Below are 15,561 nucleotides of genomic sequence, written 5' to 3' on the forward strand. Positions count from 1 at the left end.
ATTTTCTACAGGTTTAATTTTTTTCGGCTTTAGGGCTAGGTATTTTATTTAGTTGACGATGGGAGTTATAGGCCTACTGCTGCATCTCTGAGTTCTATGCTCTCATTTATTTAGCCGCCAATGGCTCTCCGCATAGTTGAATAGTTTAATTTTAACTTTTAGATTTTTATCATTTTACTTCACATTTGTATGATTAACCAAGTGACAATGATTTTGAGAAACGAAAACGTTATTATTGAAATGAAACTGTTCCAAGAAAATGCGCATATAAAAATAATCCTAACTGGCACGCGGATCCGTAGAAATGGTAAGATAAATTGTAAGCATCCCCAAACTTGAAACTCACAAGCTGCATAATCGTCTTTACTATTACAGCCATGAAAACAATTGTGAATGCGCAAGCGCGTGCACACATAGGAGGTCCGGTGAAAAACTTTCGCCCCTATGGAAATGAAAGGCCCGTCCAACTGGTTCGTTCTGCCGCCGGGTCTTGGCTACTCGCGCACATTCGTCCACTCACAAAAGATTTCAGCATCCAAACCTCCAACAGAGAACTGTGCACCCGCAATTTGATGAATGGAAAGAGACATCGGTTACAAAACACCTACGTGCAGAGGTGTAGTCCAGGGTATACGCTGGTATACGGCGTATACCTACTTATTTTTCAGTCAGCATTGCGTATACCCACTTCTAAATCCCCCCTGATGCGCATCATTCAGTAATATCTGTGAGTCAGATTGCCTATTTTCTTCCTCGGGGATAGTGAAGCCATGACCCACCCTCCTCTGCCTCTAATTGGCTGGTACTCGCTGCTTTCACTGATTAGATTGGTTAACTTTAGGCATGAGGACTGATGAGCCAATCAGAGGCAGAGTAGGGCGGGTCATGCCGAGGAAAATATCGCTAATACCTCAGGTGCCAGTGAAAAAAAAAAAAAAAACTCAGGTGCCGGTGCCACTTGACTACGATAACGGCAGCAGACCAAACAACGGATGAAGAAAGGACACAAGCGGCGGTGTGCCACCCCAGTTGATGGAAGACATCATTCTGAGGTAAGTTTTAAGGTGGTTTCCAAATGAATCATTATTTTAAACTACTGGCAAATTGCCAGTGACTGCACATTTAGAGGAGAAGAGATGTTGCCGCCAATAGTTAGTGCGAGTCGGCTAACGTTATGAAGCTAGCTACATAGATTGGGATAATGTGGGGAAACCGGGGCATTGTTGGTTTTCAGTAAGTGTTTAATCAACCCAGTTCATAAGAATTTCATACCAGACTGATGAAACTGATTATCTCAATGTTTATGAAGCTTGTTTATTATTGTAAAGGTCTAAATTATAACGTTAGCCAAGTTACTAAGCCCTAAATTATAACATTAGCCAAGTTACTTAGCCCTAACTAACCTATATGATCTAGTTTAATTGCATAGTAGCTAAGCTGGTAGTTGATTTTTAAGTAAGTTAAAACACAAGAATGGGGACAAATAGTTTAAGATTCAGCCTAAAACAATATTGAGGTCTAATCAGGCTGTCTTATTTTGTATAGGGACAGGTAACCATGAAAAGGAAGGGAGATATTGCAGACTTTTTTGTAAAGAGGCACAAATCAGGCCCAGATCAGGCCCAGGCAGACCCCACCCCTAAAACCAGCAGCCCTGGCAGCTCTCAACCGGGAGCTAGCCAGGCAAGTCAGTGTGAGCATAGAGAAGGATCCAGTCTACCACCACCAGGTCAGAACACACAGGCAGTAAATTGCATCTCCAGTTTATTGAAAAGTGAAGCCTCACACTGTAACAAAAGGTGATTTTGACAGATTAAGCCTCATTTTGAATTTCTGTGTGAAGTTATTTATTTTATTGCCCTTCTATTTATTTTGTCTGTATCCATGTTTGTTTTTTACAATGCTACTGTTATATAACATTTTGTGTTAAATTTGTTGTTTTTTTGTTAAATAAACTCTCCCAAGTATTTCACTCACTAATCTCCTGTATGCTTCAGCTTCACTTGCTGAAAATATTTCCACTTGGTTATGCAGATTGTTAATGTAAAGAGGGGGACCCATGTCTTGCTGATGACTATTGTGATCACAGTAGTGTGTGTGTGTGTGTGTGTGTGTGTGTGTAAGTGTGTGAGAGAGAGAGAGACAGGGAGATGCATAATTAGTTTTGTTGTTGTCTGTAGACATCAATAATGACTGGCCAGACCTGTGGAGTGCTAAACAAACAGAAGACTTCAAATCCAAGAACCCCTGGTTGGGATCCAAAAACAAAAAATTGGGTAAGTTTAGGTAGATTGCTAGTTTGGGTAACTTCTGAAACAGTGGGCACAGATAACTTTGTGTGTGTGTGTGTGTGTGTGTGTGTGTAAAGGACCATGCACACGTACAGCTGTGGATACAGGAGTAGTTACATTGTTTGTTTATGCTTCGCAGGATGTCTGGTCTGTAGCAGTGTGAACTCCATTGGGATCGACAAGGAGCAAGGACAAGGTGTATCGCTCTCAAGAGAATGGATGAACTTTGAAATTCAAGTGTCTGGCCAGGGAAGTAGAACAACAAGTTTGTCAATCTTGAGAAATAAGGTGAGGAAACATGCGTTGTCCAAGGCCCACACTCAGGCTGTGAAGGTGGCAGAGCAACAGAAAGAAGCTGCCATTGAGAATGCAGTGGAGACTATGACTGAGTCCTACATGAAGGAAACTGAAGCTGTGTTTCGAACAGCCTACCATCTGGCCAAAAAGAACCGACCCTTTTCTGACCATGAGAGCCTCATTGAGCTGCAGGAACTGAATGGTGTAAAAATGGGCTCAATACTTCATTCACGTTACAGTGCAACACAAATAATACAACATGTTGCTAGTGAGATGCAGAGCAAAATCATCAGTAGCATTATAGCATCATCCAGTAAGTTAGCTGTCCTAATTGACGAGGCATCTTCTTTAAGTCACAAAGCTGTCATGACAGTTTCTATTAAAGCATCAATTCAAGAAGAAAGCCCTGAGTTCATATTCCTGGAACTTGTTGAACTGGAAAATCAGAGAGCAGATGGCATATTACAGGCGTTACTCACCTGTTTAACTAATGCTGGCTTTACAGAAGAGTGGCTTCATGAAAACTGGGTAACATTTGTATCTGATGGAGCCAGTGTCATGCTAGGAAAGAAGTCAGGAGTAGCAACCAGACTGACTTTGAGATTCCCAAAGCTTTTTGTATGGCACTGCATGAACCATAGACTTGAACTTGCTGTGTCAGATGCAGTTGATGAGGTAAACTCTGTCAATCACTTTAAAACTTTTATCCAGAAGCTATACTCTCTGTATAGTGTGTCAAACAAAAATGAACGTGAACTTGTTAATGCAGCAGCTGAAGTAGGCTCACAACTTCTTCGCATTGGCAGAATCTTGGATGTACGCTGGGTGGCCAGTAGCTTTCGGACTGTTCATGCTGTTTGGACATCCCTGGGAGCTCTTGTGCAGCACTTTAAAAATGCTTGCAGTGATGAGATGAGGTCCACCAAAGAGAGGCAGATGTACAGAGGTTTGTTAGACCGTGTTCAAAGTCCAGAATTCATTTGTGACCTTGGCCTCATGTACGACACTCTCCATGAACTAAGTCTCCTGTCACAGGAGCTTCAGTCTCGTTCTATAACGCTCCTCAGAGCAGAGCATCTGCTGAAACGCTCAATCAGAGTGATCCAGTCATTCAAAGAGAGTCCAGGTGAGAAATATAGTGAGGCTTTAGAAGCAAAACAGACTGGGGAGTATCGGTCTATAGCCCTGAAAACAAATGCAAAGCTGAAGTCTATCAATCCAGGCCAGTTCTTACAAAGCCTTGTGAACAATCTGGAGAAACGCTTGTCTTTTGAAGATGAGACCATCATGGACCTCAGCATCCTTGATCAGAGTAAGTGGCCATCAAAGCCCAGCATCCGCCATGGTGAAGAACAAGTTAAGCGACTGTGCAAGCGATTTAACTTGTGCACAGACCAAGCACTGAATGGGATGCGGGACCTACTGGAAGAGCCCAGTAGTGAGCCCAAGGACCTAAAACCACTTATGAACTGTATGAAAACATTCCCTGTCGGTACAGCAGAGTGTGAGAGGAATTTTAGCCTTATGAACAATATAAGCTCAGACAAGAGGGCTGTCCTTCTGATCTCAAACATATCAAACTTGATGATGATTAATATCAACGGCCCACCAACTTCCAAGTTTGATCCTAGAAAATATACAAGGACCTGGTTGAAGAGCCATCGTGCTGCCTCTTCGGTGCGTTCTAGACAGTGCAGTGTGAAAGCTCCTGCAGAAAGCAAATTTGTCTGGAATATACTGTAGTATGAGCAAAGGTCAGAAACCCAGTGCTGGGTTGAGAGAGTATATCACTGTTGATGTGTTGTTAATGCATATATTTTTGTTAATTGTTAACTAAATATTGTTGTAACATATTTTGTTGAATGATTTACCGGTAAATGAACATGTTCAAAACAAAGCATATAGCAATATGAACAAGGATGCATTGTCACCTTCAGATTTGAAGTATTTTATTTAAATAAATGTGCAAAAAATAATCGAAACACCATTTCCTGTTTGCCTCATGATAAATACATTTTACATTCATCCAGGCTGCTCTTGTGACCAGTAGTAACTACAAACTGCTCCTAATCAAGTCATGATCATTTTATAATAGTGTGCAAGTAGAAATTACATATTTTTGGGTAAACTAAATCATAGTCTTACATGTCACTGTTTCTAAAACAGGGCTTTTTTCTGGACTACTTAAAAAAAAAAAAGGTGAATACTGAGAGTATACCCACTTCTCCAGGGACCACTACACCACTGCCTACGTGTATTATAATGACATTCTGCGATTGTCATTAGGCCTACACTTGTAGCCTGAATTGATGCATCCACTGTTGTCCATGCGCGCCTCGGGTCACCGCCACTCATCTCCGACTTGTTCGGGAGCGTCTCCACCACTCGTCTCCGCCTTGACGAAATGTAAGTGTTCTCCTCAAACCACAACGCAATTTGGAGCTTATACCACCTGGTTTCCAGTCAATTCGCAAAATGGTCATGTGGCTGACATGCAGTAATGTTAAATAATGGTGTAATTGCCTATAGTTTTTTGGGCATGTTGTATTAATTGTGATAGGCTCACGTTTTACCGGTATGGCGTACCCCCACTATTTATTTTGCCGGGACGCATACCGGAACGTTATGTTCACCCCTGCACATGAAATCGGACATTTCCCTCTCTTTTTCCCCACACAAAAAAAACGATTGGTACAATTGGTAGAATGTTTGGTACAAACATTACTTGCTAAATTAACTATGCCATTGCTAGTCCCAAAAAACATTGTGCATTATATACTGAGCAAAAATATAAACTCAATATGTAAAGTGTTGGTCCCATGTTTCATGAGCTGAAATAAAAGATCCCAGAAATGTTCCTTATGTACAAAAAGCTTATTTCTCTAAAATGTTGTGCACAAATTTGTTTACATCCCTGTTAGTGAGCATTTCTCCTTTGGCATATCAAAAAGCTGATTAAACAGCATGATAAATAATATAATAATAATGATCATTACACATGTGCACCTTGTGCTGGGGACAATAAAAAGCCACTCTAAAATGTGCAGTTGTCACACAACACAATGCCACTGATGTCTCAAGTTTTGATGGAGTGTGTAATTGGCATGCTGACTGCATGAATGTCCACCAGAGCTGTTGCCAAATTATTGAATGTTAATTTCTCTACCATAAGCTGCCTCCAACGTCATTTTAGAGAGTTTGGTAGTACATCCAACTGGCCTCACAACCACAGACCACGTCTATGGCGTTGTGTGGATGAGGTGCCCATGGTGGCGGTAGGGTTATGGTATGGGCAGGCATAAGCTACGGACAACAAACACAATTGTATTTTATCGATGGCAATTTGAATGCACAGAGATACCGTGACGAGATCCTGAGGCCCATTGTCCTGCCATTCATCCGCCGCCATCACCTCATGTTTCAGCATGATAATGCACGGCCCCATGCCGCAAGGATCTGTACACAATTCCTGGAAGCTGAAAATGTTCCAGTTCTTCAATGGCCTGCATACTCACCAGACATGTCACCCATTGAGCATGTTTGGGAGACTCTGGATCGACGTGTACGACAGCGTGTTCCAGTTCCCGCCAATATCCAGCAACTTCGCACAGCAATTGAAGAGGAGTGGGACAACATTCTACAGGCAACAATCAACAGCCTGATCAATTCTATGCAAAGGAGATGTGTCGCGCTGCACGAGGCAAATGGTGGTCACACCAGATACTGACTGGTTTTCTGATCAACGCTCCTACTTTTTTTTTTAAAGGTATCTGTGACCAACATATCTGCATATCTGTATTCATGTGAAATCCATAGATTAGGGCCTAATGCATTTATTTCAGTTGCCTGATTTTCTTATATGAACTGTTGCATGTTGCGTTTATATATTTTTTCAGTATATATTGAGTGAACACAAACGCCAGAGTCTGGTAACCATTAACAGTTATTTAGAAATGTTAAGCATTGTTTTCTCTCCACCACCACTGCTGTTGAAATGGCTTCTTGGTGAGCCTGCGGCAGTAATGTTCACAGCTTTAGCCACAGGTTGCGCACCTCTTTTAATTTGTATATTTTGTGTATAGACCTACATAATTGGATCTAGTCTTCTCATCACCTGCACTGTTAAATAAATACCACCTATTTTTGCACCAGATTTTCTGAAACCATATCAACTGTTGCTGCTCCACACCATCTAAAAAGGGTGCCGAATCCTATATCTTATCACTACCCAAAATCATTTTATTTTGCTTTTGAGTAAATAAAACTGCAATGAGATTTTATTTTACTGCAACAGTAAGGTAGCATGTGCATAACCCACTTTGGATGGAGTGTTGAAGAAATTAGCGGAAATTTTGTCCAGTTTTTTGAAACAGGACAAATATAAGCACCCACCAAATTATTATTATTTATATTCTATTGAAAAAATCTATATATATTTTAAACATCAAAATCATGTTCAATATTGAATGTTGTAATTTAGGAAAAGTAGCTTCCCTTTTGACAAACGGACCCAGTTATTTAGTCAAAACAAATACAGTACACAATTGAGTACAAAAACATCCCTGTCTACATTCACTCCACATCGTTAGAACATGTCATGTACATGGTTGGAATTACAATGGAGCTAGGGGCGGCTAGGCACATCCCTAACAAATCAAACCCTCAATATGCATGAGCAAATTCTAAGACATACAGTGTGTATACTGTACACTATGTACAACTAAGAGTGTGGCATGTTGGTTTTGGATTATAGTGCCACCGGATCCGAGACACATCTCTTAGTTAATATCCTTGTTAATCCCAAACCAAATTTCCTCAGATGTTCTCAGTCCACCATGCACCTCCCAGTGCTCCTCCTGACCATGGTAATGCCAGACACAGAGGTAGTGAAGGAGGATGTTTAGGGGTAGGTAATTGGCTCAGGGCACACAGGGTCTCCCTCAACCATGTACCACACCTCGTTGTGCCTGTTCAGAATCTTGCTTGGTCTGTAGCACACACACACACACACACACACACACACACACACACACACACACACACACACACACACACACACACACACACACACACACACACACACACACACACACACAAGTATGTACAGACACACACAGTCACACACGTGCACACAAGACGCACGCACGGAGGCAAGCACACACACACACACAAACGCACACACAGTTTAGTTTACACATACAATATAACGTAAAATAGTAAAAAATATTAAATATTAAAGTATGTTGCAGACAAGTATTTTGGTGGAATTGGATTGGATATTGGATATGAGTATATGGAAGTATTTGTCCCTGTGCACTCACCTGTCATATCCCGCAGTGTAGTGGTAGTCTTTGTTGTAGGTGGCCTGGACTTTGTCTAGCTGCCTTTTCAGCAGCATGGAGTTTATGCTGGATGTCAAAGACATCATCCATCCGCCGTAGCTCCTCACGTACACTTTCATATCTGACACGTCTGTAAAGTACACCTGCACAGGGAAATCACAATGGCATAAAGATCATTAGCCAGCAGTCTTAAAAAAAATTGATGACATACCTGACATGGGTTCAAATAGTATTTGTGTTATTTCAAATACTTTAGCTGTGCTCGAATGAGCTTGTCTTGCACAATGGCACTAGTGGAATAGTCCCAAAAGTGCAAACCCCACCCATCTGGCACTCTAGAAAAGCTGAATCAAAGTATTTTAAAGATATACTACATGAACCCAGGTCTGATAGACAATCATATTCTGTACATGCGCGGAATGACTGTACTTGGTGACACAGAGTGAACATGCAATGACAACGACCATGTAGGAGTTGGCTATACAGAATTTACAGATCTGAGGCGTCCAGGTTAAAATCAGTTATAAAGAGAGTTAGGGCCAATCCCAAATGGACCCCTTGACCCTACACCCTATGCACTTGTCAGGTTGACACGTTTTTGACAGTCAGCAATATGGTAATAGCGCCACCTTACCCTCTGATGGGCTAAGTGGAAGTTTCACCATATTGCTTAAACCAATCAAATCCTCTCAGATCTCCACAAGTGCATAGGGCATAGGGTGTAGGGGTCTATTGGGCCTTATCTTGTCATCAGTGGGTTGGGGAGGAGTCATCTGATGGGCAGATGGCAGGACGAAGCTGAGGGTGTAAACAGATGACTGCGACATCCTCTTCGTCTCCTCGATTTTGACAATCACCGGAACTGTCATGTCAATGTTGACGCCTATAGGACAAATGTATGGGTAAACACATCTTGCCAGGGAGACACACAAGCATGGAAACAGACTCATGCATGTGCATGTACACACACACAAATAGATTTACACGCACAAACATACACACACACCAGCCTCGTTGGATCCGGTGATGTATTTGAAGAGTCTCATGAATGAGGTGACTATTGCCTTGTCCATGAGGTAGGCTTCCTCGTCTGTCGACACCCATTTCACTGAGTCATAGTGGCGCACCTGCAACACAGACACAGACACAAACATTCACTCAGAGTCCTGTGCTGTAGAGTGCATTACAGATGTTGTAGGTTTGGGTTGGGACTGTGCAAAAGTGAAACAACCCTGCATTACTGATCTACAACTCAATACGATACCCCAATGTCGTGAAACAACTGACATTGTGGGTGCGGGGGAAGGGGCAGTCCATGGGTGGGGGACGTGGGGGTTCGGGAGCTGCCAAGTGGGTGAGGGTGGGGGGGGGGACAAGCAACTTTGGTTTTTAGACACGGTGGGTGGGAAGGGGTGGGAATCCTGGTTTCTGGGGCTGGGGTTGTCGGGTGGATGGAAGCTTGGTAGCTGGGTGGGGGGAAGCTCCTGTTTTTACGCATGCAGGTACGTATCTTTTTTGTTTTCACAATTGTATGGAACATTATGATAAACTTTATTGTGATGAAAATGCTATTGTATTGTATCTGCAACCCTGACCTAAAACTAAACAATATAAAAACTGGTCACAAAAATGGTGGTGAAACAAACTCCTGACTTAGTTTTAGCCGCTATGTGCCGTTAATTTGTGGTTTACAATCGACTTACCTCATAATCATCATTCTTGCAAACCAGATCATAGAGCAGACATTCCTTGGTCTCGGTACAGAAGCTAGACTCAGAGGAGTTCCTATTTATAGGGATCAGTGGAAAACAAATCAATACGGGACAAAAGCATTTGATTTCGGACGGCCAGCGCTCATTCAATATATAAGCAGCGTATGATTTCTGAATTGTGTGGTTATGATGTGTGAGAAGAAATAACAGAAGTGTAACTTCCTTACCCAACTCTAGCTTCAGCAGTCAAGATGAGCAGCAAGCCAACCAACCCTGCAAGATAAACCCTGAAATACAGACATACAGTCAGTGTCATCACATTAAAAACCTGAAATACAGACATACAGTCAGTGTCATCACATTAAAAACCTGAAATACAGACATACAGTCAGTGTCATCACATTAAAAACCTGAAATACAGACATACAGTCAGTGTCATCACATTAAAAACCTGAAATACAGACATACAGTCAGTGTCATCACATTAAAACCTGAAATACATACATACAGTCAGTGTCATCACATTAAAAACCTGAAATACAGACATACAGTCAGTGTCATCACATTAAAAACCTGAAATACAGACATACAGTCAGTGTCATCACATTAAAACCTGAAATACATACATACAGTCAGTGTCATCACATTAAAAACCTGAAATACAGACATACAGTCAGTGTCATCACATTAAAAACCTTAAGTACTCATCCCTCTTGCAATATATTGTAATACTTTAAAAGAAAGTTTGTAAACGATGTTATTACACGTCTATTTCTATAAAAATCACTCTTATTATAATTATTTAACACCATCACAAATCAAACAAACCTTATCAAAGCAATGATAACCTATCATTTCTACTTACATTATGCTGAGTGTGTGTCTTTTAGATCAGCTCACTCTGGATGCATCCACTGACTGAGAGAAATGCTTGCAGAGAAACTATTTATACCAAATGGAGGTTATGAAAGAAAATGTTGATCACTCCCCCAAACATATGACACCCACTTCCCCCGAATAGCCCAGGGGCCTCAACTTTAATTTTATACTTCAGTGGCCTCAACAAATATGTTCAATGGACTTAACCTGCTGAAGAGAAACAAAGGCGGTTTATAAATGGGTGTGTGCCAAGTTAGATAATGTGAGATGATCAGTGTTGATGTTTCTTTGCAAAACTAGAATAAGCTTGATGTGAAAGAGGCTGTGACCTAGATTTGTCACATGTAGTAGGCTCTTATATATTTCTGTTTCGCAATAGGAGCCTGGCTGTCAAGTTTAGAGGAAACAAATAGCACTTTGATGGAGTTTATTCACTGAGCACAGTTGGGCCAAAATCACTAGTCTCAGTGTACTCCTACTGACGACCCGGTGGTGTGTTTAATGGCATTTTTCTTCCCTGCTATTCATCTACTTAATACGTTTTTTTTTATTCATTGTCTGTTCCAACCATCATCATCACTTCCTTTTTGTCACGGTTCCCTCAGACAGAACCCAGAAGCAGACCAGGACAAGGAGAGTTGAACGAAGGTGAGGGTTTATTACAGATTCAAAAAGGTGCAGGATAATCCAGGGAACAGAGCGGGCGGCGTGGATGAGTTGTTGAGGGTGCAGTTGTTGGTCCAATGATGGCTCGGCAGCCGCCGACCATCAGGCAGAGGTAGGGGTGAGGGTTCCGGACGAGTGACTGGAGATGGAACAAAAACGGAGGTAAGTCAACAATAAACCAACAAGGTACAAAACAACAAAACTAACGCTAGAAGCTCTAGGACTGATACTCAGATAAACCTACTGTTCATGGCTAACCGATCCGGCAGGAACTGGATGTTTGGCCAGAGCCTAAGAAGGGTGATGATCAGGACCAGGTGTGCAGATTGCTGATGGGATGCAGGTGCGGAAAACAAGAGAGCTCCCCGGAGCGTTCCCGAACCCTCGGGAAACTGGAGATCACGAACAGGAAAAACTAGTCACCAGACAGGACCCGACTCAGACTGCCGGGATCGTTACAGTACCCCCCTCCGACCAACGCCACCGGGCGGACCTCCCGGAGCGCCAGGATGGAGGCGGTAGAAATCACTGATGAGGTCAGCATCTAGGACCTGTCGCCGCGGAATCCAACTCCTCTCTTCAGGACCATACCCCTCCCAGTCCACGAGATACTGGAAACCCCGGCCCCGCCGTCTGGAATCCATGATGCGACGCACCGTGTAGGCAGGACCACCTCCGATCATCCGAGGAGGAGGAGGAGGAGGCGGAGGAGGCAACAGAGGACTGAGGAAGACAGGCTTGAGGCAGGAGACATGAAAGGTGGGATGGACTCTGAGCGTCCTCGGTAGTTTGAGTCGAACTGCCACTGGATTGATCACCTTCTCCACCACAAACGGACCAATGAACTTCGGTAACAACTTCCTAGACTCAGTCCGTAAAGGAAGATCCCGTGTGGCCAACCAGACCCTATCTCCGATGGTGTAGGTGGGAGCGGGGATCCGGCGACGATTCGCCTGGAGCTGATACCGGTCCGAAACTCTAAGGAGTGCCTTTCTGGCCCGATGCCAGGTCCGGTGGCAACGACGAATATGGGCCTGAACAGAAGGCACTGAGAGCTCCTTCTCCTGAGAAGGGAACAAGGGAGGTTGGTAGCCATACAGGCACTGGAAGGGAGACATCCCAGTGGCAGATGTAGGGAGAGTATTGTGGGCATACTCAACCCAAGGCAACTGAGAGACCCAGGAGGTGGGGTTGGAAGAGACCAGACAGCGTAGCGTGGATTCCATCTTCTGGTTGGCTCTCTCCGCCTGACCATTGGATTGGGGGTGAAAACCAGATGTGAGACTGACTGTAGCTCCAATGGCCAAACAGAAGGACTTCCAGACAGCAGAGGTAAACTGAGGGCCACGGTCGGAAACGATATCACTGGGCAAACCGTGGACCCTGAAAACCTCCCTAACCAGGATCTCGGACGTCTCCGAGGCAGAGGGAAGCTTAGCAATTGGCACAAAGTGGGCGAACTTGCTGAATCTGTCCACGATAGTCAGAACGACCGTGTTCCCCTCAGAAGCGGGCAACCCAGTGACGAAGTCCAGGGCCAGATGCGACCATGGTCGCCGGGAATAGGAAGGGGGGTGAAGTAGTCCAGAGCTGGGCCGATTGGTACTCTTATTCTGCGCACACACTGGACAGGCAGCAACAAAACCCCGAGTATCCTCGGCCATGGCAGGCCACCAAAAACGTCTGCGAAGAAACGCCATTGTCCGAGCCACGCCAGGGTGACAAGCCATCTTACTGGCGTGGGACCATTTGAGGACAGCAGGACGAACCGACTCAGGCACAAACAACCGACCGGGTGGACCGTTACCGGGACCGGGCTGAGTCCGAAGGGCCGCCAGCACCTCCTCCTCAATCTTCCACATAACTGCTCCCACGACGCAGTTCCGGGGGAGGATTGTCTCGGTCTTGGACCCACTCTCCTCCGTCTTGGAGAACATCCGGGACAAGGCGTCCGCCTTGCCGTTCTTAGATCCAGGTCGGAACGTCAGGGCAAACTTGAATCGTCCGAAAAACAACGCCCACCTGGCCTGACGGGAGTTGAGACGTTTAGCCGATTGCACGTAAGCAAGATTCTTGTGGTCAGTCCAGACAATAAACGGTTGCTCCGCCCCCTCCAACCAGTGGCGCCACTCCTCCAAGGCAAGTTTCACCGCGAGAAGCTCCCGGTTACCCACATCGTAATTCCTCTCCGCAGGCGAAAGGCGACGAGAGTAGTAGGCGCAGGGATGGAGTTTACTGTCCGTGGAGCATCGCTGCGACAGGATGGCGCCAACTCCCACATCAGACGCGTCCACTTCAACGACGAACTGACGGGCCGTGTCCGGTTGAGAGAGAATCGGTGCGTTGGTGAATCGCCTCTTCAAATCCAGAAACGCTCGATCCGCCTCCGGATTCCACTTGAAGGTCCTGATACTGGAAGTCAAGGCAGTTAATGGAGCGGCCACACGGCTGTAATCCCGGATGAATCTGCGGTAGAAATTCGCAAACCCCAAAAATCTCTGGAGCTGCAATCTCGTACCGGGCTGGGCCCATTCCAGAACCGCTCTAACCTTCTCCTGGTCCATCCTAATCTCTCCCCTGGAGATGATGTACCCGAGAAAGGATGTCGTGTGGGCGTGAAACTCGCACTTCTCGGCCTTCACGAACAGGCGATTCTCCAACAATCGCTGCAGAACCTGCCGGACATGCTGGACATGGTCGGAAGGTTCCTTCGAGAAGATCAGAATGTCATCCAGGTAAACAAACACAAAGAGACCGATCATATCTCTCAGGACGTCGTTCACCATACTCTGGAATACCGCTGGAGCATTGGTCAGTCCAAACGGCATCACCTGATACTCGAAGTGACCCATCGGTGTATTGAAACCCGTCAACCACTCGTCCCCCTCTCTGATCCGGACCAAGTGATACGCATTGCGTAGGTCTAGCTTGGTGAACACCGTAGCACCCTGTAAGGAGTCGAAGGCAGAACTCATCAAGGGCAGGGGATACTTGTTCTTGACCGTGATGTCATTCAACCCCCGATAATCAATACACGGTCGAAGAGAGCCATCCTTCTTACCCACAAAGAAGAATCCTGCCCCCAGGGGGTGATGACGAGGGACGAACGAGACCAGCAGCTAGGGACTCCTTGATGTAGGTCTCCAACGCCTCACGTTCAGGTCGGGAGATACTGTATAACCTTCCCTTGGGGTAGACAGCTCCAGGAACCAGGTTGATGGCACAATCATATGGTCGGTGGGGAGGGAGTGACAGAGCCTTCTGCTTACTGAAAACTTCCCCAAATCGTGATATGTCTCGGGAACCAGGGACAAATCTGGGGGGTTTAGCCTCAATCACCTGACTGGGAACCGAATGGGGGCAGGCAGTCTTGAGACAGTTAGCATGACAATCAAGGCTCCAACTTCGTTACCTTGCCCGTCACCCAATCGAACGTGGGATTGTGTTCCTTCAGCCAGGGGTAACCAAGGACCAGAGGAACATGGGAAGACGGCAGAATGAAGAATGAAATCATCTCAGAATGATTCCCCGACAACCGCATCTCAACCGGTTCAGTCCTCATCGTGATACGTGCCAGACTACTGCCGTTCAGAGTGGTCGCTTCAATGGCTTCCGGCAATTGCTCCTTGGAAAGCCCCAGCTGTTCCACCAACTCGGCATCAAGAAAGCTTCCATCGGCACCTGAATCGATAAAAGCGTTAAGCGCTAAGCTCTGATTCCTGTTCACAAGGGTAGCCGGGAAACGGGGTCTGACAGAGGTACTGAGAGGTTGAAACTGGCTCGCTAAAAGTCCTCCCAACTTTAGCGAGCCGGGCAGTTTGACGACCGCCGGGAACAAGTGGAGATGTAATGTCCCGAGCTACCACAGTAGAGGCAGCAGTTGGTCTTACGTCTATGTTGACGCTCCTCCTTGGTTAACCCGTGCCGCCCCACTTGCATGGGTTCAGAATCGGGAGAGAGGACCTCTCCACTAATCCATTGTGGTGGAGAATGATCGACGTGTTCTGGTCCACCACCCGACCCGACTGGGAACTGAGAAGCTGATCGATTGGACGGACCCCATTGCTTCTCCCTCCTTCGCTTTCGGACTCGATTATCCACCCGAATAGACAAGGCTACCAAGCTGTCCAGGTCACTAGGCTCGGATAGGAGATCAACTCATCCTTGAGCTGCTCCGACAGACCCTGGTAAAAGGCCGCTTGCAGAGACTCCTCGTTCCACCCACTCTCCACCGCCAACGTCTTGAACTCGATCACGAAGTCGGCCACGCTGCGAGTTCCTTGGTGAAGCGAAAACAGGCGCCTAGCTGCGTCCCTCCCTCGGACGGAATGGTCGAAGAGCTTCCTCATCTCGGCCGTGAACCCCTGGTATGAA

General features: G+C 45.4%; 2 protein-coding genes across 5 annotated transcripts; one reads left to right on the forward strand and one right to left on the reverse strand.

Annotated features, from left to right (window-relative positions):
* The first annotated feature begins 616 nt into the window (after positions 1-616).
* LOC121566943 (E3 SUMO-protein ligase KIAA1586-like) lies at positions 617-4,789 on the forward strand. 3 transcript variants are annotated; one of them, XM_045211445.1, is made up of 4 exons: positions 617-1,052; positions 1,546-1,729; positions 2,181-2,276; positions 2,431-4,789. In XM_045211445.1, the coding sequence occupies exons 1-4, from the start codon at positions 993-995 to the stop codon at positions 4,329-4,331; spliced, it is 2,241 nt and encodes a 746-aa protein (XP_045067380.1). In that variant the 5' UTR covers positions 617-992; the 3' UTR covers positions 4,332-4,789. The 3 variants fall into 3 exon arrangements, with proteins under 3 accessions (XP_045067380.1, XP_041732819.2, XP_041732820.2); XM_041876885.2 differs by lacking the exon at positions 1,546-1,729; XM_041876886.2 differs by lacking the exon at positions 617-1,052 and having other exon boundaries at positions 1,203-1,799.
* A 2,097-nt stretch (positions 4,790-6,886) lies between these two features.
* LOC121553553 (heme-binding protein 2-like) lies at positions 6,887-10,549 on the reverse strand. Of its 2 annotated transcripts, XM_045211446.1 has the most exons (6): positions 10,508-10,549; positions 9,870-9,929; positions 9,634-9,715; positions 8,937-9,057; positions 7,910-8,813; positions 6,887-7,576 (listed from the first exon to the last, which is right to left on the reverse strand). In XM_045211446.1, coding segments are annotated over exons 1-5 (459 nt in total). In that variant the 5' UTR covers positions 10,510-10,549; the 3' UTR covers positions 6,887-7,576; positions 7,910-8,619. The 2 variants fall into 2 exon arrangements, with proteins under 2 accessions (XP_045067381.1, XP_041722674.1); XM_041866740.2 differs by having other exon boundaries at positions 9,870-10,541.
* Between the last annotated feature and the right edge of the window lie 5,012 nt (positions 10,550-15,561).

Source organism: Coregonus clupeaformis, chromosome 37 (genome assembly GCF_020615455.1).
Source record: "Coregonus clupeaformis isolate EN_2021a chromosome 37, ASM2061545v1, whole genome shotgun sequence".
Taxonomy (NCBI): Eukaryota; Metazoa; Chordata; class Actinopteri; order Salmoniformes; family Salmonidae; genus Coregonus; species Coregonus clupeaformis.